Source organism: Oreochromis niloticus, linkage group LG17, assembly GCF_001858045.2.
Source record: "Oreochromis niloticus isolate F11D_XX linkage group LG17, O_niloticus_UMD_NMBU, whole genome shotgun sequence".
Classification (NCBI taxonomy): Eukaryota; Metazoa; Chordata; class Actinopteri; order Cichliformes; family Cichlidae; genus Oreochromis; species Oreochromis niloticus.
In genome coordinates, this window is record NC_031981.2 from 2,181,837 (window position 1) to 2,199,972 (window position 18,136).

The window sequence follows — 18,136 nt, forward strand, 5'->3', positions numbered from 1 at the left end:
TGCCATCGTCTCTGCCCCGTGCTGAGGCCAGATCACTCCTCTGTCCTCAAATGCTCATTTTAGCCTTTTCCTTATAACGTCACACTCGGTGGAGACTGCTTCACTTTCCCTTTTTCTTTCTCTGTCATTGCCCCCCCCCATAGACGACTCCCTTCCTCTGGCTTTATTCAGCTCGCCATAATGCAAGCCGTCTCCGAGTTCTATGTCCGACACGGAGAACAGAGGCAGCCTTTCTCTCTCGGCGCAGACAGCCAAGGACAGTTCGTTAAAAAGCCTCTCTCCATATAAGCATTTTGTCAAGCTGCTCTCCGTTACTGTTCTCGGTCCAACAGCCTTCACATTCGACCTTCACACTCCATACACCAAAACCCTGCGAGTTATAACGCACACACATACACACACCCTGCTGCTGCAGTGATTGCTGTGATTGCCCTGCCAAAGTGAGGCACCATGGGAATTGTAGTTTTCCGCGGTCGGACCGCTTTATTGTCTGTGAGCTCTGCCAGCACAAACTCTCCAACTCTCTTTCGTTCTCTCTCTCCGGCCCGGCGCTGTACCTGCTTTAGCGCTGCCAGCACAAACAAACGCACGCCAAGCTGATGTCGACAGTCACTCAAATAGTGGAGCAGCTGGCAAAGTGCACAGATTAATGAATGATACAGTATATGCCACTTGGCAGGAGAAGACCTTTAGCAATGCTGTGTGTGCGTGTGCATGCACACAGATTTAGATTTAAGTATGTTGGTATGTTTGCATAATAAATATTACACATACATTTGGGAAACACTAAAGAAGATGTTCAGCTTAACTCTGACTGAGTATATGTGGTTTATCGCTCTGCTTGTTGCCTCCAAAATTCATTTTCCCGCATAAATACTTTAAGAAATGTCCCATAAAAAGAGTTAGTTCAGCTGATTGGCTTTTCCATGTAACTGCTGTGGATGCTAATGTCGATTCCCAACGGAAATCTCGCTCTCGCTCAGATTCGTTAAGAGGTCCCTCAGCAGGGAGCATATAGACTGCATGTGTGTTTATATGCATTCATTGAGGTAGTTTCGTGTCCGTATGTGCATTTCCACAAAAGCAGAGATGTAATTACATTCAGCTGCTTGTACTTTGGTTGTACTTCCACCGCGGACTCTTTTCTTTCTCAGTCTGCCTGTTCTGTCTGCAGCCCTGTCAGGATACAATGCTTTTACCCTCATTTCCATATTATCCCACATTCACACTGGTTAGAGTTGTGTCAGAGTGGCTATATCAGAGGAGCATTTGTGCTATCAGTAGGTAAGATGGGAGAAAAAGCCCACAGGAGGCCTGTTTAGCGCCTGTTATTCTGCAGTCCGAATCACCAGTTTGGGGGATTTATTTGAAAATGTCCTCCAATATCATCTCAGTAATAAACTGGTGCCATCTGTTTGGATATCCAGGTGGGGTGAAGCCCTGCTCTCTCAACTGCCTTGCAGAAGGATACAACTTCTACACCGAGCGCTCTCCCGCTGTGGTGGATGGGACACCGTGCCGGGACGACTCTCTGGACGTGTGTGTAAATGGAGAGTGTAAGGTGAGTTGCACATGTTTGCCTTCAGCCAAAATATCGGCCATTAGAAGTGAGGAGACGGCTTAAAATGACTCAACATTAAATTGTTTTCATCTAAGATAATATTGTTTATAGTCACTTTCAAGGGTCTGGACAGCCGCCATTAAGTAGTATACACACTAAAAGCTGCAAGTCATCACAGTCAGCTGCTCAGCAGCCTTCCTCTTACTAATGCTCTCTTAATCTAAACCACTAAAAACATTATTAGGATTATTATCCTTTTTGAATTTTGATTTCTGTGGCATTTTGTGCATGTAAAGCTTTATAAAGTTATAAAATCCAACTCACACAGAACGCTCCTCAGCCCCTTTAAATCCCTCGTTAGGGGTTCAGACGTGTCACCATGCAACATTTTTGCACAAAGCTCTTCTAGTGGCTTCTTTGGCATGCAAAACACCCGATGTTCTTCCAATAATCCTCCTAACGCTCGGTCACACAAGCATAGAGATGAGTCGGCAACTGCCTGGCAACCACCGATTGTTAAGGAGAAATTTAAGTATACAGTGGTCCCACCCACAAACGTAAGTGTTACGTTCTAAAAATAACCCGCGATAGGTGAAATCTGCGAAGTAGCCAGCTTTATTTTTTTACAATTATTATAGATGTTTTAAGGCTGCAAAACTCCTCACTACGCACTTAATACACTCAGACAAGCATGAACATTTTCACACTCTCTTTTTTAAACTCTCTCAAAGTTAAAACGTTCGTAGAAAAGCAAGTCCAGTATTATAGAAAGAAACCAAAGCTCAAACCCTGTTTTCAGGTCCAGAACATGAGAATAGAGCCGCTGCCAGAGAATTCAATGAATTAATGGTACGAAAGTAGAGGAAGCAAGAAGAATGAGTTGAGTTAAAGTTTGACTTATCTGACTGTTTTGTTTCGCTTAATGCGCCTTATGGTCCGAAAAATCCGGCAGCTTCTACCTTCCTTTAGCAGGTCCAGAAGTCCAGCTTCTTGTGCGATGGTTAGCATCTTCCTCTGCCTTTGGGTGCGACCGCAGGAGCCTTTGACGGTGCAAAACGTTTCGTCGATATTGTTGTGTTTGTTGGAGAGAAAACTTACAGACATACAGTACAGCACAGAGTCACACTGCTAGCGATCGAAGATTTATGTAAATTTGACAAGCCAAATGCATTCTGTACTGTACAGGAGACACGGCACGAGATTGATTGACAGTGGTCTACAGCCAATCAGGATGCAGAACACAATGCACTGTAAAAAAAAAAAAAAAAGCATGCAAAATTGCAAAAAAAAATCAGCGAAACAGCGAGGCTGTGAAAGGTGAACCGCGTTATAGCGAGGGACTACTGTATGTCGCTCATTGGTTTTTGCTTTGATGGTTGCACATCGGTCGCCTTTAGTTTGCATAGACGGCACCGACTTGTCTGCAAACGCCTGCCAACGATTCAGTAAGTAGTTGTAGGTGAGTGCGAAGCCAGCCGTAAACGGCGTGGGTTTACGGCTGGAACATGTTTGTTGTAAACGGGCAAACAGTCTTTGTTTGTTTCACCAAGCTTCAAGTTATGGGCAACTACGGCAATCTGAGAGCAACCAAAGCGGTCGCAAGGAGGTTTTTTGAACCACGGGAACCAACCACCAATCAAACTGTGCTTAGCAATGAATAGTAACCATGTGGTTTAACATTAATGTTTGTCAACCTAATGGAGCCCTTAAATAACATGCTTAACCTCATTAATGAAAACAAAGTAACAAACTGCTGTGGATTTTGGCCCGTCTGTAGCAGAATGTAGACAAAGGAAACCCTGGTGGTAACATAGTGCAGCTTACATGGATCCCACTGAATCCCACTGTGTTTATTTTGGATGCACTTCCACTGTGGCGAGGGCACAGAGAAGAAAAATCTAATCAGGATATCCAGCTTGTTGTTTAATAGTTGTAGCTCAGTTTTGTGCCAAAAGATTTTATTTTTCAGCTTCCCCTCTGCTGCCACTTACCCCCCAGTAAGCTCCTTTAATAAAAGTGCTTCAGACTGGTTTCACTGGAGCCGAGGAAGTTCCATCCAAAAAGACGACTTTGTTTATCAACACCCCCCCTCCTCCTTCCCTCCTTCCCTCTGTAGTCTGCTCTGTTCTGCTCTGTAGGAACTCGGTGACCCTCCAGCTCAGCTGTTAGTCTGTCTGCGCTGCAGGCTGGCTTTCATTCACTCCGCTCTTATTATCTCTCGCTTTTTCTTTTTTCCCTCTACACCTCTCCACTCCTTTCTCTCTCTGTCCCAACTTTCCACCCCATCCTTTCCTTTGTTCTTGCAGTTTCTTTGTCTGCAGTCCACCTCTTATATGTTTATTGCACACATAAAACTTCAGCTAAACTGCACAGACATCTCTTTCTCATCATATCTGTGACTTCAAGCTGCTTTTGGATGCAAAGTTGCCGTCTAACAATCAGAGAGAGGAGAAACAGAAAGAACGATGGACAAGTGTGGGAGGTGGGAAAGGGCAGGGGAACAGATGTTGAGGACAACGTGCTGTTGCAAACGAAAAAAACATCTGCCGGGGTCTATTTTTTGTCCCCTTTGGTGCAAATATAGAGTGTAGAAAACATTAGCAACACCTGTAATTTCTTCGAAATGGCAGCTCAGGTAAATGCAGGTGCGACCTGTGCGCTCGCTGGCTAATCTGCCCTAGTTTAAAAACAAAGAGGATTCTGTGGATCGGATTATTTTTGAAGATTTCAATTTGGCATAGTTGCGACTAGACATTCCTAAGATAAAATCTACATGAAGTTTCAATTATTTTAGATTGTCTCGCAGCGGGTTTGGTCATTTTCATGACTGAGTTTCTACACAGCATGTCAAACACAAATCTAGGGCCAGATTTAAGTTAGCGTGACGCTTCGATTGCAAAACAGCGCCGATAGGAGTGGAATCTTCTGATCTGCTAACAATGCGCTAACCTATAAACAAAGATGCAGCAGGTTTATTTCGGTAATGACCAACACAATCTACTGAGAACAGTGCAAATTAGCGGCTCAAAAACAAACAGCCCCAGTGAGAGTAAGAGTAATCAACGAACCCAAATAATTCAGTGGAGGCACGGGTTTGAGGCATGTGCTTTCTCTCAGGAAGCAGCAGGGCAGCTCAGCCCAACGAGGGGCAGCTGAGGGAGAATCGGTATGTCTTTATATGAGAACTCTTCTGTTGGGGAATGTCTGTGGGGTCTCGCGGATTGAAAAAGGAATTGTCTGGATAAATCTAACAGCTTAGGTGGAGTGCAGCGTTCATCCAGGGGAGTTACTACAAACTACTCCACCTTGTAAACATGCAGTCTGTGTGTAGCAGTGTAGGAAGAACACAGCAAAATATGATGTGACGCAGATCAGATTCCCCAGAGGAGAAATTAAAGAAGAAAAAACAAAGCAGAAAGTGTATTGAAAGCAAAGAAACCGAAGAGTTCACAGTGTACACCAGTTACTGCAAATTAACTTAAATGCAGTAATGATGTGAAACCTTAAACCCGTAAATCTGATTTATTATTATTATTATTATTATTATTATATAATTATTGACCTCTGGCTCTCTTCCACAGCATGTCTTTATCCTGTCTTCCTTCTCTCACCCCAACCGGTCACAGCAGATGGCCCCGCCCCTCCCTGAGCCTGGTTCTGTCGGAGGTTTCTTCCTGTTAAAAGGGAGTTTTTCCTTCCCACTGTCGCCAAAGTGCTTGCTCATAGGGGGTCATATGATTGTTGGGTTTTTCTCTGAATGTATTATTGTAGGGTCTACCTTACAATATAAAGCACCTTGAGGCGACTGTTGTTGTGATTTGTTGCTGTATAAATAAAATTGAATTGAATTCAAAGAAAAACATCAAATTCAAACCTTTGAGGAACTGGTTCCCGGTTTATTGTGACATGGGTGCCAATAACTAATTCACTGAGTCATTGTTTCAGCTCAAAAATAACGGTTTATGGATCAATGTTTTTATTTGTTGTATTTAGTGAGATTGATTGAATGGACACAGAAGTGGTATGTGTTTTATTTTCTGCTGTTTGAGGACGGGGAAATCCGATCTGGGCAACACGTGTTGGGATCGCTAAGCCTTTATAGCTCACCCCTACTCGCATCACGTTACAAAGCCACCGGACGAATCAGCATTTTGACTCATTTAATTCTGCACTCCGATCCAATCGCTGTTAAAGTAATAATAAACTTAAGCCTAATTATCCTGCTGTACAATAAGCAGCTGCCACAGGAATATATGAGAATAAGAGCAGTTGCTATTCGTTTTCTGCACTTTTGTTTAGGTTTGCTTCGCTGTAAAAGAGTTTGAGTAAAACCACCTGTAACCCTCATCATGAAATTTATTTATGTCGACAGCTATGAGTTTAGCAACCTAAGAGCTTTATGTCTGCACAGGATCAGAAAAACACATCTGGAGTTACCATCTGATATTTCTGTGTTTTGAAAAAGTGGCCTGGAAGACATTAGGAGGTAATCCCTCAGGCCGGCCTCTGACACCTCTCGACTTACTGACTGTGCCCCTTCACCCGTGACCCCGAGTGACCCTGCGGCTCACTAGTTTCTCCCTTCCCGCAGCACGTCGGTTGCGATCGTGTCCTCGGCTCAGACGTACGTGAGGACCGCTGCCGGATCTGCGGTGGCGACGGGAGCAGCTGCACGTCTGTGGAGGGAGTCTTCAACGACTCGCTGCCAGAAGGAGGTAGAGGACTAAAAATAATCACTGGTCAATGTGTAAAATGCTGCTGTGTTGTTCTCATTGTATGTGGATAAAGATTTAGATCAGGCTTGACTTTATTTGGGGCAGGGGCTTGCTTCTTTTACTTTCAATATTTGAACGGGGTCCACTTTTCCAAGATTTGGATTAAGTTAACATGAGGTATTTGCCATGAGAAATTATGCAACGTAATTTATCTGTTGTCCCAGAAATGTGCACATTTGGACGCTCTGGATTCTGAGTGCACCTTGGAAAGCTGCCTTGTGGTGTGAGTTAGGATATCCCAGACTTTCAAAATATATAATTTAATTGTCTGTTCTCATGCAAACTCTGCCCACAGCAGTGTGCTGCAAGGGTTATTTATACGATGAAGGTAACTAAACTCTACATCACGGCCACACGCAATCTTTTATTTCAGCACCTGTTGTAGTCGGAGTTTTGTCTGATAAATGCTTAGAGATTAATGATGTGTTTACACATAGCAGGTGAGAGTTGATGCACTCCAGACTTTAAGTTGGCCATACAGATTGTAACAGTCACTTATCATTAGCACCTGGGGGAAAAAGGCAATTCCTGTTTCACAAAGTCTATAAATTCCTGGATATTCTTTTAACTTTTTATATGAATGCCATAGGAGTCTATGCATCCGTCCATCAGCGTGGGCTTCAAGTGAGATTTCAGAAAGATATGCTTGCATGTCATCTGCATACCTTGATAACAAAATGTTGACTCATTGAGTTTAACCTGTAAGGTGTCGCAGCATGAAGACAGAGCACAGGCCAGCTGCCAAATAAAAATAGTTAGACGTTGTTTTGGTGTGAAAAAGGAAACCAAACTTCACATCTGCATCGAATACCACCCCAGGGTCTTTAAGGACACACAGAAAAACTCCTGGAAAACACTTAAGGAACGTGCAGATATAATCGTATATTGCATGCACCATACATTATATACATGTTGATGCTTTTATCCACTGGCCACCCAGGGACACGTGGCAGACAGATTCAGGTCAGGTCCAGCCAGCGTGGCTTGAGGTCCTGGTGCCGACGGATCTATTTCGGGTTACTTTCTCCCCACAACACCAACTCCAGAGTCTCTCACCCAACTGTCAACGCCTCTCACCCCCTCACAGGGTTCCTAAAAGGGGACACACCCTGAGCAGGCAGCCAAACCACAGTGGCCAGGCCAGCCTGTCAACCCCAAGCCGAGGGATCCGCTAAACGCAGCCACCAGTGCAGCGCCCGGGGAGCAGTGTGTAGAGACGGTACCTTGCTCAGGTTTACCTCAGGGTAGCCGTTCAGTGGAGTCGAACCCCCGACCTTCCGAACATTGGGCCACCACTCTACCTACTGAGCTATCCGCCCACTCCAATCTGTGCAATAACAGCGCAGCTACAGTACCAAGTCTCGGCAAGCACTGTTAGTGGTAGTTGCACACCATATTTCAAAACCATGAGTGCTGCTGTAACATTTTCTTGGAAGGTTTTCAGAACCAGCTGCTGCAGTCTGCAGATGTGCCCAAACCAGTTAAGGAGGCACTGATGAGCACAGCCAGTGATGAAGTTCATCCCAAAGGTGTTTGATGGGGTTTAAACACCTTTGGGGCCACATGGACAAACGTGGCTACAGGTTCTTTGGCACTATACATTTTTATCAGTACAACTGAGCTGCCAGCAGATCTAGCTCACTTGGATTTTAAATGTAAACTCACAAACATACTTGATCACAGTATGTTCTCATCTCCAGCCAAACTCAAACTGCAGGCACAGGAAGGCCTATTCTGGTGACCGGCAGATTTATGAGTAGCCGAATCATCCAGTCGTGTCCACAGCAAGCTTTTGATTTCACTAAACTTCTAAAGCCTTCAGGCAGTGCTTCTCTTTTCCTCTCTGTTTCGGTGATTTCAGGGCTCCCTGTGGAGTTTTTGACCTCCAGTAGAGCTGCGGAGCATGATGTGGGACCTAAATCTGTGACTTCCTGTCAGACCGTTTCACTGTACCGGGCAGATGAGTAGGATTCCTTTGAATGTGTTCGGACTGCTGGTGAAGAAGACATTTTAAGTCTCTTTATCCAGCCAGTCTACCTGCCTCACTGCCTATCACGGTCTGGTTGTGATGGGCAGTGAGAAGCTTCAGGGACCGGGTGCTCTCTGTTTACCACACAGCTACTCTTTGTCTGAGGCTAAATACTTCTCACTCTTTTCAAGTAAGCATCTCCTCCTACAGACCCAGAGCTGACTCACTCTCATCTTTCAGAGCTCTACAAAGAGGTCACGGGGTATACTTTATTTCTTCTTTTGTTCATTCCTTCTTCCTCTAGTGAGCTGAAGTTATTTACAGGGCTGCATCGGCCGGCCTGCTGGCCTCACGGCAAAACAGAACTGAGGAAAGCAGTGCGAGAGCGGCTGGAGGTGAGACGAGCATAAAAGGGGACAAGAGACCAAAACAGATGGAGGGAAAAAGGAGAGGAGAAGTTGGCTCTTGGCATAGTTCTCGAGCAAAGAGCTGTGCAGAGCGGCCGAGGACCGCTGCCCAGGAATGCAGCTGGAATCTATAGCCTCTGCTTAGCCCATTGGCGTCCCACGAAGCTAAACACTACTTATGCATCACTCCCGTGATCCTTAGAGAATAAAGCTCAATCACTCAGTCTTCAGATTTTGACTTTGTGTGGCTTTATGTGTCTCAGGTTATGAAGAGGTGGTCAGAATTCCCAAAGGGTCCGTGTTCATCCACATACAGGAGCTCAACATCTCCCTCAACTACCTTGGTAAGACGATGCCCTGTTAGATTTTTATGCAAGTAGTTAAATACAAGTCGTTGCACATAAGCATAATCTTTTATTTCACTGCATCCCAGCGCTGAAGAGTAAAGGCGATCAGTACTTCATCAATGGGAAGCTGAGCATTGACACGCCACGCAGGTTCAGTATCGCCGGCACCACGTTCCACTACAGACGGCCCGCCGATGGACCGGAAAGTCTCGAAGCTCTGGGGCCGACAAATATCACCCTCTTCGTCATGGTAAGAAGAAGAGCAGAGACGTCTGAAAGGAGGCAATACTAAGTGAGTCAGCTTGAATTTTCCTTTTCCGTATAGGTGCTGGTGAGGGAAGAAAACCCAGGGATACACTATCGTTTCAACCCGCCCCTCAGCAGGGATCCTCTGAATGGCTTCACCTGGCACTACACCTCGTGGTCTCGCTGCTCAGCTCTCTGCGCTGGAGGTAAACAACACAAACAGGTGCTGGCGGCTCGATTCCCCGGCTGCACTTGGTTGTAGCTAAAATAATGTGCCGCTAATGTTAGATGAACTTGTTCCAACACCAAGTAAACACCAAGCTGCTGGTATTAACTCGCTTTTGAATGTATGAAATCACAGCTGTTCTTAAATTCACTCATGCAACGTGTTCTTAACCTCAGACTGGGTCCCGTGTTTTCAGTTTTTACGCTAAGCTAAGTAGCTGCTCGCTGCACGGTCGTCTCCTGTTTCTCTGACAGGCTCGAGGGAGTTATCTGAATTTCCTCATCTAACAAATATGAAAGAATTTCACAAAGAATGTTTTGGTCAGGAGCTTTGACCCGATGCACGCTTGTGTTTCTCTCTAAACATGTACAAACACACACACACACACACACACAAGCCTGCGGCATAAATCCCAGTAGGCGAGCGCTGACCCGGAGAAGACACTGGAGTTTTCTTGGAGTCCGAGTCGAAGCCAGAGGTGTTGGAGCACTTCACAATCTCCATAAGCTTCAGAAGTATCACGCGTAGCCAACTTTTATTTTTCCTCCCCGGCGCTTGTGAGTTAATGACCCATTTCGCTTTACGTGATAAGAGCTTGTTTTCCCTCTGAATAAATTGGCGTGGAGGCTCTGAATATAGAAGGAAAACATTCAGACGGCTGCTTTTGTTTGTTGCGCTCTCTTTGTGGAAGCTTCACCTTTATAGTCTAAGGAGACGAACATCAGCTGGATGACTGAGAACCTACACAGGCGTGTTATAAAGTAGACTTCCCTGGCTTTCACAGCTTAAACGAGCATTTAAGATACGACTGTGTTCGATATGATGCTTGATTGGACAATCTGTTCAACCTGTCTTACTCCCTTCGTGCCCAGCCGCTCGCATCAGGTAGCTGCTCTTCTCGAGCCGGCTCTGCCGAAGGTTTCTTCCTGTTAAAGTGGTTTTTGCTTCCCACTGTCGCCAAGTACTTGCTCAAAGGGGGTCATTTGATAGTTGCTGGTCTTTACCTGATAATATAAAGCGCATTGAGACGACTGTTGTGGTGATTTGTCACCATATCAATAGAGTTGAGTTAAATGATTATGGTTGGTGCCTTAAAGGGCGATCGTGGCTCAAGAGTTGGGAGTTCGCCTTGTAATCGGAAGGTTGCCGGTTCGAGCCCCAGCTTGGACAGTCTCGGTCGTTGTGTCCTTGGGCAAGACACTTCACCCGTTGCCTACTGGTGGTGGTCAGAGGGCCCGGTGGCGCCACTGTCCGGCAGCCTCGCCTCTGTCAGTGCGCCCCAGGGCAGCTGTGGCTACTATGTAGCTTCACCTGTGTGTGAATGGGTGGATGTCTGGATATGTAAAGCGCTTTGGGGTCCTTAGGGACTAGTAAAGCGCTATATAAATACAGGCCATTTACCATTTAAACGTGTTAATAAGAGACGCTTTTGCCTCTAGGTGTGCAAATCCAGCAGGTAGTGTGTAAGAAGCAGGCGGATCAGTCAGCCGTCTACAACCACTTCTGTGACAAGAAGAGCAAACCCAAAGAGAAGAGAAGATCCTGCAACACTGAGCCGTGCTCCCCAACGTGAGTGGAGTCATATGAGATGCAGATATCACTGTGTACTTTATATCTGTCTAAAACTGCAGTTTCAGTTTAGGTTCCTGTTACTCTTTCTGCTATATGGGGTGCTTTGTGTTTATTAGCTTGGCACGTTTGCACCTGTTCTACCTGTGCTTTGCTTTTTTATGCTATCATCTCCCTGTTTTTATTGTTATTACACTGTCCTTGTTTGTGTTACGTCACACGCATCCACACATCTTCTAGCTGGTGGACAGGAGAGTGGTCAGAGTGCAGCCGCAGCTGTAACGGCGGCCTGCAGACTCGAGAGGTGTTATGCAAAAGGAGGATCTCCACAACGGAGGAGAAGATCCTGGACGACTCAGCCTGCACCCCCCCTCGCCCTTCATTCACCGAGCCCTGCAACAACCACAGCTGCCCCCCTGAATGGCTGGCCCTGGACTGGTCAGAGGTAGGCCGGCCATCTGAGCGTTTCCCGTCATCAGAGCACTCTTGCGGTGTTTTTTAGGCAGCTCGTGTCTGATTTTGAAGCAATGCCTGAGTTTGAGAAATTCCTGTCGGATGAAGCAGTCGTTTCTTTTCCAGTTGAACCCAAGAAACCCAAACATCTGCCAGCACAAAAAGTAAGAGTACCTTAGCCTTGAAATGCACAACAGGGGCACGGAGCTCTGAACATGCAGCGTCACTCACGAATGCATGCTGTTAAAACCGTCACATGGGAATTTGACGGTTAGTTTGAGGAAGTTTAAGGCTGTCGGAGAGCCGTGACTCTCTTACGCGACACGTCTTGTTGTTGCTTAACCACAACAGTATGAAAAGTCCTTCTTGTTCACTGCTTTGTTCCTGGAACCAAACTTTGTTCTCACAGTTCTGGATGAATTGAAACTGAATTAAATAGTGTCAGAAATCAGTCCAGGTTCAACTTTTCTCTGACGTCTTATGTAATGTAGCCATGGCAGGAATTATGCCCAGCTGTTTTACAGGAACTCGGTAGTTTCTCAGCTTTCTGTCCTGTACAGCTGCTGCCCTCTGCTGAGAGAACTGCAGTTTTACAAGCTGGCGACCTCCTGCTGCACCTTCGCCTGGCTTCCTCTCTCTACCTTCCTGCCTGATGTTTTCTCTCTTTCCGTTTCTCTCTGCAGTGCACCCCCAGCTGTGGTCCTGGCTACAGGCACCGCGTGGTTTTGTGTAAGAGTGGGGAGAGTGGCGACACGCTGCCAGAGTCCAAGTGTCCAAAACATGGCCGGCCCACCTCCAGGGTCCGCTGTAATCTGCAGCGCTGCCCTCCCTCTCAGTGGGTGATGGGTCCCTGGGGAGAGGTAAAACAGACTCGGCTGTGCAGAGCCATGGAAACATGTTCGCCCCTTCCCGATTTCTTAGTTTTTTTGCTTATTTGTCACACTTACATGTTTCAGATGGGCAAACGAATTTTAATATTAGACAAAGATAACCGTTTGCCCTTAAACCTGGCAGCGCCACTCTTGACAGCAAGAACTGCAAAATCAGGCGTTTGCGATATCTGACTTTCACATCGCTGTGGAGGAATTTTTGCCCACTCTTCTTTGCAGAATTGCTTTAATTCATCCACGTCAGCCTGTTTGAGGACGTGCCAGAGCATCTTTGCCTGAGTCACTCCAAAACCTTCATTTTGTTGTTTTAGCCATTCTCCCACCGGCGCCATTTGGCCCGGTCTCTTTCTGATTGTTGAATCATGAACTGTGACCTGACACAGCCGACGCCTGCAAGGTTCACCACCGCTCCATTTGTGGATAATTCTCTCACCGTGGTTCACTGCAGTCCCAAAACTTTAGAAATGCCTTTGTTACCCTTTCCAGACTGTGTTTTTGGATTGTTGTGTATCTTTTAGTCTGCTTCGCCTCGTCACACAGCTTCAGTTTAAGTCATTTCTCAATTCGGCACGTCTGGCAGTAATCGGGGCTGGTTATAGCCGGAGAAATGAAACTCAAATTTCCCAAAAATGTGGTTAATCGCAGTTAAGCAACTACTTTTTCACGTGAAGCCAGGTTGGTTTAGATGGCGCGTTATTGCCATAATAAATTAAATCATCCTTTGAAAACTGCATTTTATGTGTTTTGGTTATTTTTTTTTTACTAATATTAAAATTTGTTTGATAATCTGAAACATGTAAGAGTGACAAATATGAAAAAACAGGAAATCACTTTTCATGGCACCGTATACACTCGTACAGTAACTGTCTCTTACATACACTAATATTGACAGCGATATTGATCTGACTCATGATTGCAGTTGTAAGCGCAGGATTCATTGTGCCTATAAACGTGCGTCTTTGTGCTGTAGTGTTCTGCAAAGTGCGGTCTGGGTCAGGAAATGCGCTCAGTGCAGTGTCTGACCCACACGGGACAGCCTTCCAACGAGTGTCTGGATCATCAGCGGCCTGTAGCCATGCAGCAGTGCAAGAGTAAATGTGACACCAGTCTGCCCGTCAGCACAGACAACCCTGAAGGTGAGCGCTTCCTGCCTTCTTTGACTGTCCTGCAATGTACTGTTTAATAAAACAGATCTTCTTCCTTTAGCGGTCGCCACAGGAAATCATCTGCGTCCACTCACACTGTCCTCCTCCTGTCACACTAACCCTCCTTCACTACATCAGTAAATCTTTTCCTCCTGATTCACAACATCTTTAACTTCCTTGGTTAAACATGTCCACTATCCCCCCTCTGCACGTCTCAGCCTTTCAACTGTTCAATTAAAGAAACTGGAATAAATTAAATTGCGACGATCAGCTGTGGGGAACGTGGTAGTGGTGTGAGGACCCAAATGCAGTTAAGAAAAATTTAAGCATAATATGTTCCAAAAACACAAAGCAAACATTTCCACCTCGAGTGGAAATACTAGTAAGTATATGGTAATGTGGACGACTACACAAAGGACGAGGGAAGACTGAAGTGAGCAGAAACAGGCGGGGAACACAGTCGAAACAACAAGAGAAGTGAAGCAGAAATACAGCAAAGTCACAACGGACTACCAAAGTAAAACAGGAAGTACCTAAACGGGGATGACGGACTCGCAGGAACAAGTTTGGCACAAAAGAGGAAGAAAACAATAAACTAAACAAACTAAACTATGCAGAATAATCAAAATAACCAGAAACTGAAACAGGAAGTAGGGCTTGAGGTGGCAAACAATCATAAACAAACTGCAGCAGAACTTTAAATAACAACGAGCGTTAAAAAAAAGTTTTTAATTGGTCTTTGCTCAGTTGCCTTGTGTAGATTTAAGTGAAAGCACCCGAGTTAAGTTTCACTTGTTGTGTAGCTTCAGTCTGTTGTGTTGATCTTGTTCATTTAAGTTAAACTGGTTGACCAGTTAGCACTGGTGCCAGCTGACAATCTGATTCTCGTTTTTTCAGTGTAACAAGAATCAGAATCAAAAAAGATGCTAATGGTGCTAAGGTCGAATGGACCAGTGGTCCCCAACCCCCGGGCCGTGGACCGGTCCGTGAGTCGTTTGGTACCAGGCCGCGAGAGTTGAGGCTCGGGTGTGACATTTATGGTTTCCAGGGTTTTTATCGGTTTTTAGCGCTTTTTTTCTTTTCTTTTCATTTTTATCGTTAACTCGGGTTCCCTAGGCCTTTTCCCGCGTGTTATGAATAAATCTTTTTTTTTTTTGTTGGTACCAATACTGCTTTTATTTTGTTGTATTTATCAGTGACACCTTAAATATTGTCGGTCATAAACTGGTCCCTGGTGGAAAAAAAGGTTGGGGACCGCGGAAACGGACTACAACTTTAGACAACACCAGCAAATAGAAAAACAATACAAAAGCACGCAAAGCATGAAAGAAGTTGAATAAAACACAATAGAAATGGGAGATGGGACAGAATTTGAATAAATTCTTCAAAAACACAGCAGAAGTGTTTTTTGGGGAGACTTTAACGTGACGGACCAACTGCTGAGAAACCAAAACGTGCAAACACAAAGGATTGAGGAATGTTTAGTGTGAGAGAGAAAAAACACTTCTGTTGTGTTTCGTGTGCTTCTGCAGCGTTTTCTTAAACTGCAGTGCGATTGAGCTTTCAGGGCCGACGTATTAAGCAGTCGGGATGAACGCTGACAACATGCAAAGATGATGCACCAATCAAGCTTTTGTCTGTCTCCCCCTCAGAGTGCAAAGATGTGAACACTGTGGCCTACTGCCCCCTGGTGCTCAGGTTCAAGTTCTGCAGCCGGCCATATTTCAGACAAATGTGCTGCAAGACGTGCCAGGGACACTGACACCATGAGCATCCGGCATCCATCTTTGGGTCCTGCACACTCACACAGTAAGCCTGAAACCCTCCCACTGAGCCTCATAGCAGCACCCCTCACTCTGCCTCCGTCACAGGAGTGTGGGATCTAACTGGGACGCCATCACACGGACGCCCGGTCCTATATCTGGTCGGAGGAGCTGTTGTTCTCCAGCCAGGACCCAGATCGGACACCTCTCCGCGCCGAGCTGAGTTCATACATTCCACTGGAGGGAAGGCTGTTGAGACCCGGAGAGGCAGAGAGACTGAGAGATTACCTTTCCCCTCTCTCTCGCTCTGTCTCTCTGTCTCTCTAAACTTTCCCTTTATTCTAATATTTTGGTGCTACTGTATTTCTCTTCGGCCACAGGACTGGTTGCAGTACTCTTGAACCCCGCTTGTTTGTTTGAGTGCCCGATAAGTTTAGCCTTAGCTCTTGAACCTCTATGTTAGGCGGTGATATTTGCTTAGTTAAGAATTGTTTTTCAAAAATCCACTTTGTAAAGACAATTATTTTCCCGAACTTCCCTGCCCACAGAAAAGGAATATGGTTGCAGGTAGATCATCTGCGTCTATGTTATCAGATAGCTTTTACTTGACCACATCGTTTTTATGTCGTTGCTTTGTTCCGTATCGGCGTATTCATCGAGTCCTCGCTGTTATTCAGCTGAAGTATGAGCAGAGTCCGATTTGCACAAAGAGTTCGAGGACTTTTGTATTTCGTGTTCGTTTTCGTGTGATTTGACTTGATGTCTGTGTGGAGACTATAAATGTCTCGCTGCGGTGAACATGCCACGGTCTTGCCATGTCGGTTAGTTTGCTTAAACGTAATCACCTCGGCTGTAAGACATCGCTTCTCTCGACGGCGCTTGCTCGTGGGGACGTTTCATCCACGAAGGATCCAAATGAATGAAAATCCACTCGCCTCATCGGCGCCGTTTGTCTGTTTGCTCGTTTCGATTTTTAAAGTGGAACGTCAGAGCGTGCGGCGTGTCACGGTGAGTCAGCGCTGCCTGTGGGAACATGCACGGCGAGGATGAGATAAGACACCTGACCAGGTTTCCTTTCAGAGAGCGTTGTTATTGCAGGGGTGCGCGATTTACAGGCTGCCTTAAGTCTTCGTTCAGACTCCTGTGAGAACAACGCTGACATCACATATTTCAGCTCATCTGTAGTCACGTCGCCCTCGCAGTAGCTCTCTCTGTTCAACAGCTGAGAGTGCGCCAGCCACAAGCTTGCATTGTCTTCCCCGTTGCAGTGCAGGATGCATGCATCACCAAGTTTTAATGAAATCCAAATGCAGTTTCAGCTGCTTATATATTACAAATCATGCTGCCTACTGTGGCTCAGCATGATTCATCAGATCTGACGGCATGAGCGTGACATGTGATGTGCTCTGAAAGCCCGCTGTGGTTCGACTCTTCGCAGAAGTCCCCGCTGGTCACAGCTGAAAGCAGCGCCACGTAACACTAAATGTCATCACAATGAGAGGAAGCTGCAGCGCGTCTTTAAATGTTCTTCCCTTTTTTTGTTTTCTCCTGTGGTGCTCTGGTTTTGAATGGTGCTATCACTTCACTGTTGTTGCCGGTTTAAACACTTAGAATCCGTTTGAGCCTTTTGTATTAAGTACCGACCTGCAGAGGTGGCCTGTGGCGTGCAGCTGCTTGGGGTCCTGCACCTGCCAGGCGCTGTGTTCGGGTTCCTCTGTTCGATTTTTCATACAAACACTGCTTTACTCAGGCTGCGGTCGAATAGTCGGTCTTTCCTGGGAAATCAGCCGCAAGCGTCTACGTAGCAGCCGTAATAAGAGCTCCGGTGCGTCTTTATTACCTCATTTAGCAGATGAGTCCTTTTTTTACGCAGCCGGGCAGAGCAGGTGACGTGCACCAGCACGGTAGACCCACCTGCCCAGCATTAAGCAGCCCACTGCCATGAATCCTCCTCCACATCTTTCCGTGACCTCATCATGCTTCCCATCAATGTCAGAAAAAAGTCAGCAGGGAGCAGAGACGTTTCTTCTTCTTTTTCCTTTTTTTTCTTCAGCTGTTCGACTGCAGCCTTCAGTAAAGTGCCTTCAAATCCCAAAGTGCAGCTCGCCACATTTGTGGATCGTTTCAAAAAACAAAACATTTTGATATTCAGATAACTGACTTTTGGAGATCTGTGCACAGCTTCTCAAACATTACCCTGCTAATCATCAGTGCCGAGTACAGAAACACTAAGTATATTTATAAGAAGTGCACTCGGGTATAACCAGTAACATTTGAGAGCGTAATTGTTGCAGAGAACCCCGATAAAGGCTCATTTACACCTGGTATCGACTCACTATCGCGTCAACTGTGCACACGTGATTGTGTCACACGGTGCAAACGCAGGTTAGCGTCACAGATGTAGTTCACGTCTAAATCGCTTTTAATGATCGAGCGCTGAAGCGATGCTGTCACTGCTGTCACGCGTGCACAAGCCGACAGGGAGAGGAGGAGAGCCGGCAGACGTTGAACGTTTCCACTATATCGACATCACTGATACCAGGTGTGACTGAGGCGTCAGTCTCACTGTGGAGCTATGTGGCCAATAATGAGAGTTCAAACTGAGTAGCAAACCCGACTTATCTGATCCAAGAGGAGGGACAGTTTCAGTATTTGTTATTCTGTTTTACACATGCTAATTATAACATGACATGTACTGTATATTGTTTAATACTATAGAAGACAAATCCATTTGTCCCCCATGTAAATCTTTTGTCAAAGGAAATATTAAAAATGATTAAACGTG

The 18,136-nt window shown here is 45.7% G+C and overlaps 1 protein-coding gene across 3 annotated transcripts in view; it reads left to right on the top strand.

The window, feature by feature from the left end:
* Positions 1-18,136, top strand: part of adamts10 (ADAM metallopeptidase with thrombospondin type 1 motif, 10) — a 51,988-nt gene extending 33,852 nt beyond the window's left edge. For 2 of the 3 annotated variants that reach the window (XM_025899577.1, XM_003445056.5), the window contains 10 exons: positions 1,428-1,561; positions 6,153-6,276; positions 8,976-9,056; positions 9,146-9,309; positions 9,385-9,511; positions 10,971-11,100; positions 11,341-11,545; positions 12,237-12,413; positions 13,414-13,579; positions 15,241-18,136. In XM_025899577.1, coding sequence (XP_025755362.1) covers positions 1,428-1,561; positions 6,153-6,276; positions 8,976-9,056; positions 9,146-9,309; positions 9,385-9,511; positions 10,971-11,100; positions 11,341-11,545; positions 12,237-12,413; positions 13,414-13,579; positions 15,241-15,350 — 1,418 coding nt within the window. In that variant the 3' untranslated portion in view covers positions 15,351-18,136. The remainder of the gene's footprint in view (positions 1-1,427; positions 1,562-6,152; positions 6,277-8,975; positions 9,057-9,145; positions 9,310-9,384; positions 9,512-10,970; positions 11,101-11,340; positions 11,546-12,236; positions 12,414-13,413; positions 13,580-15,240) is intronic. The other variant, XM_025899578.1, reaches the window with a different exon arrangement.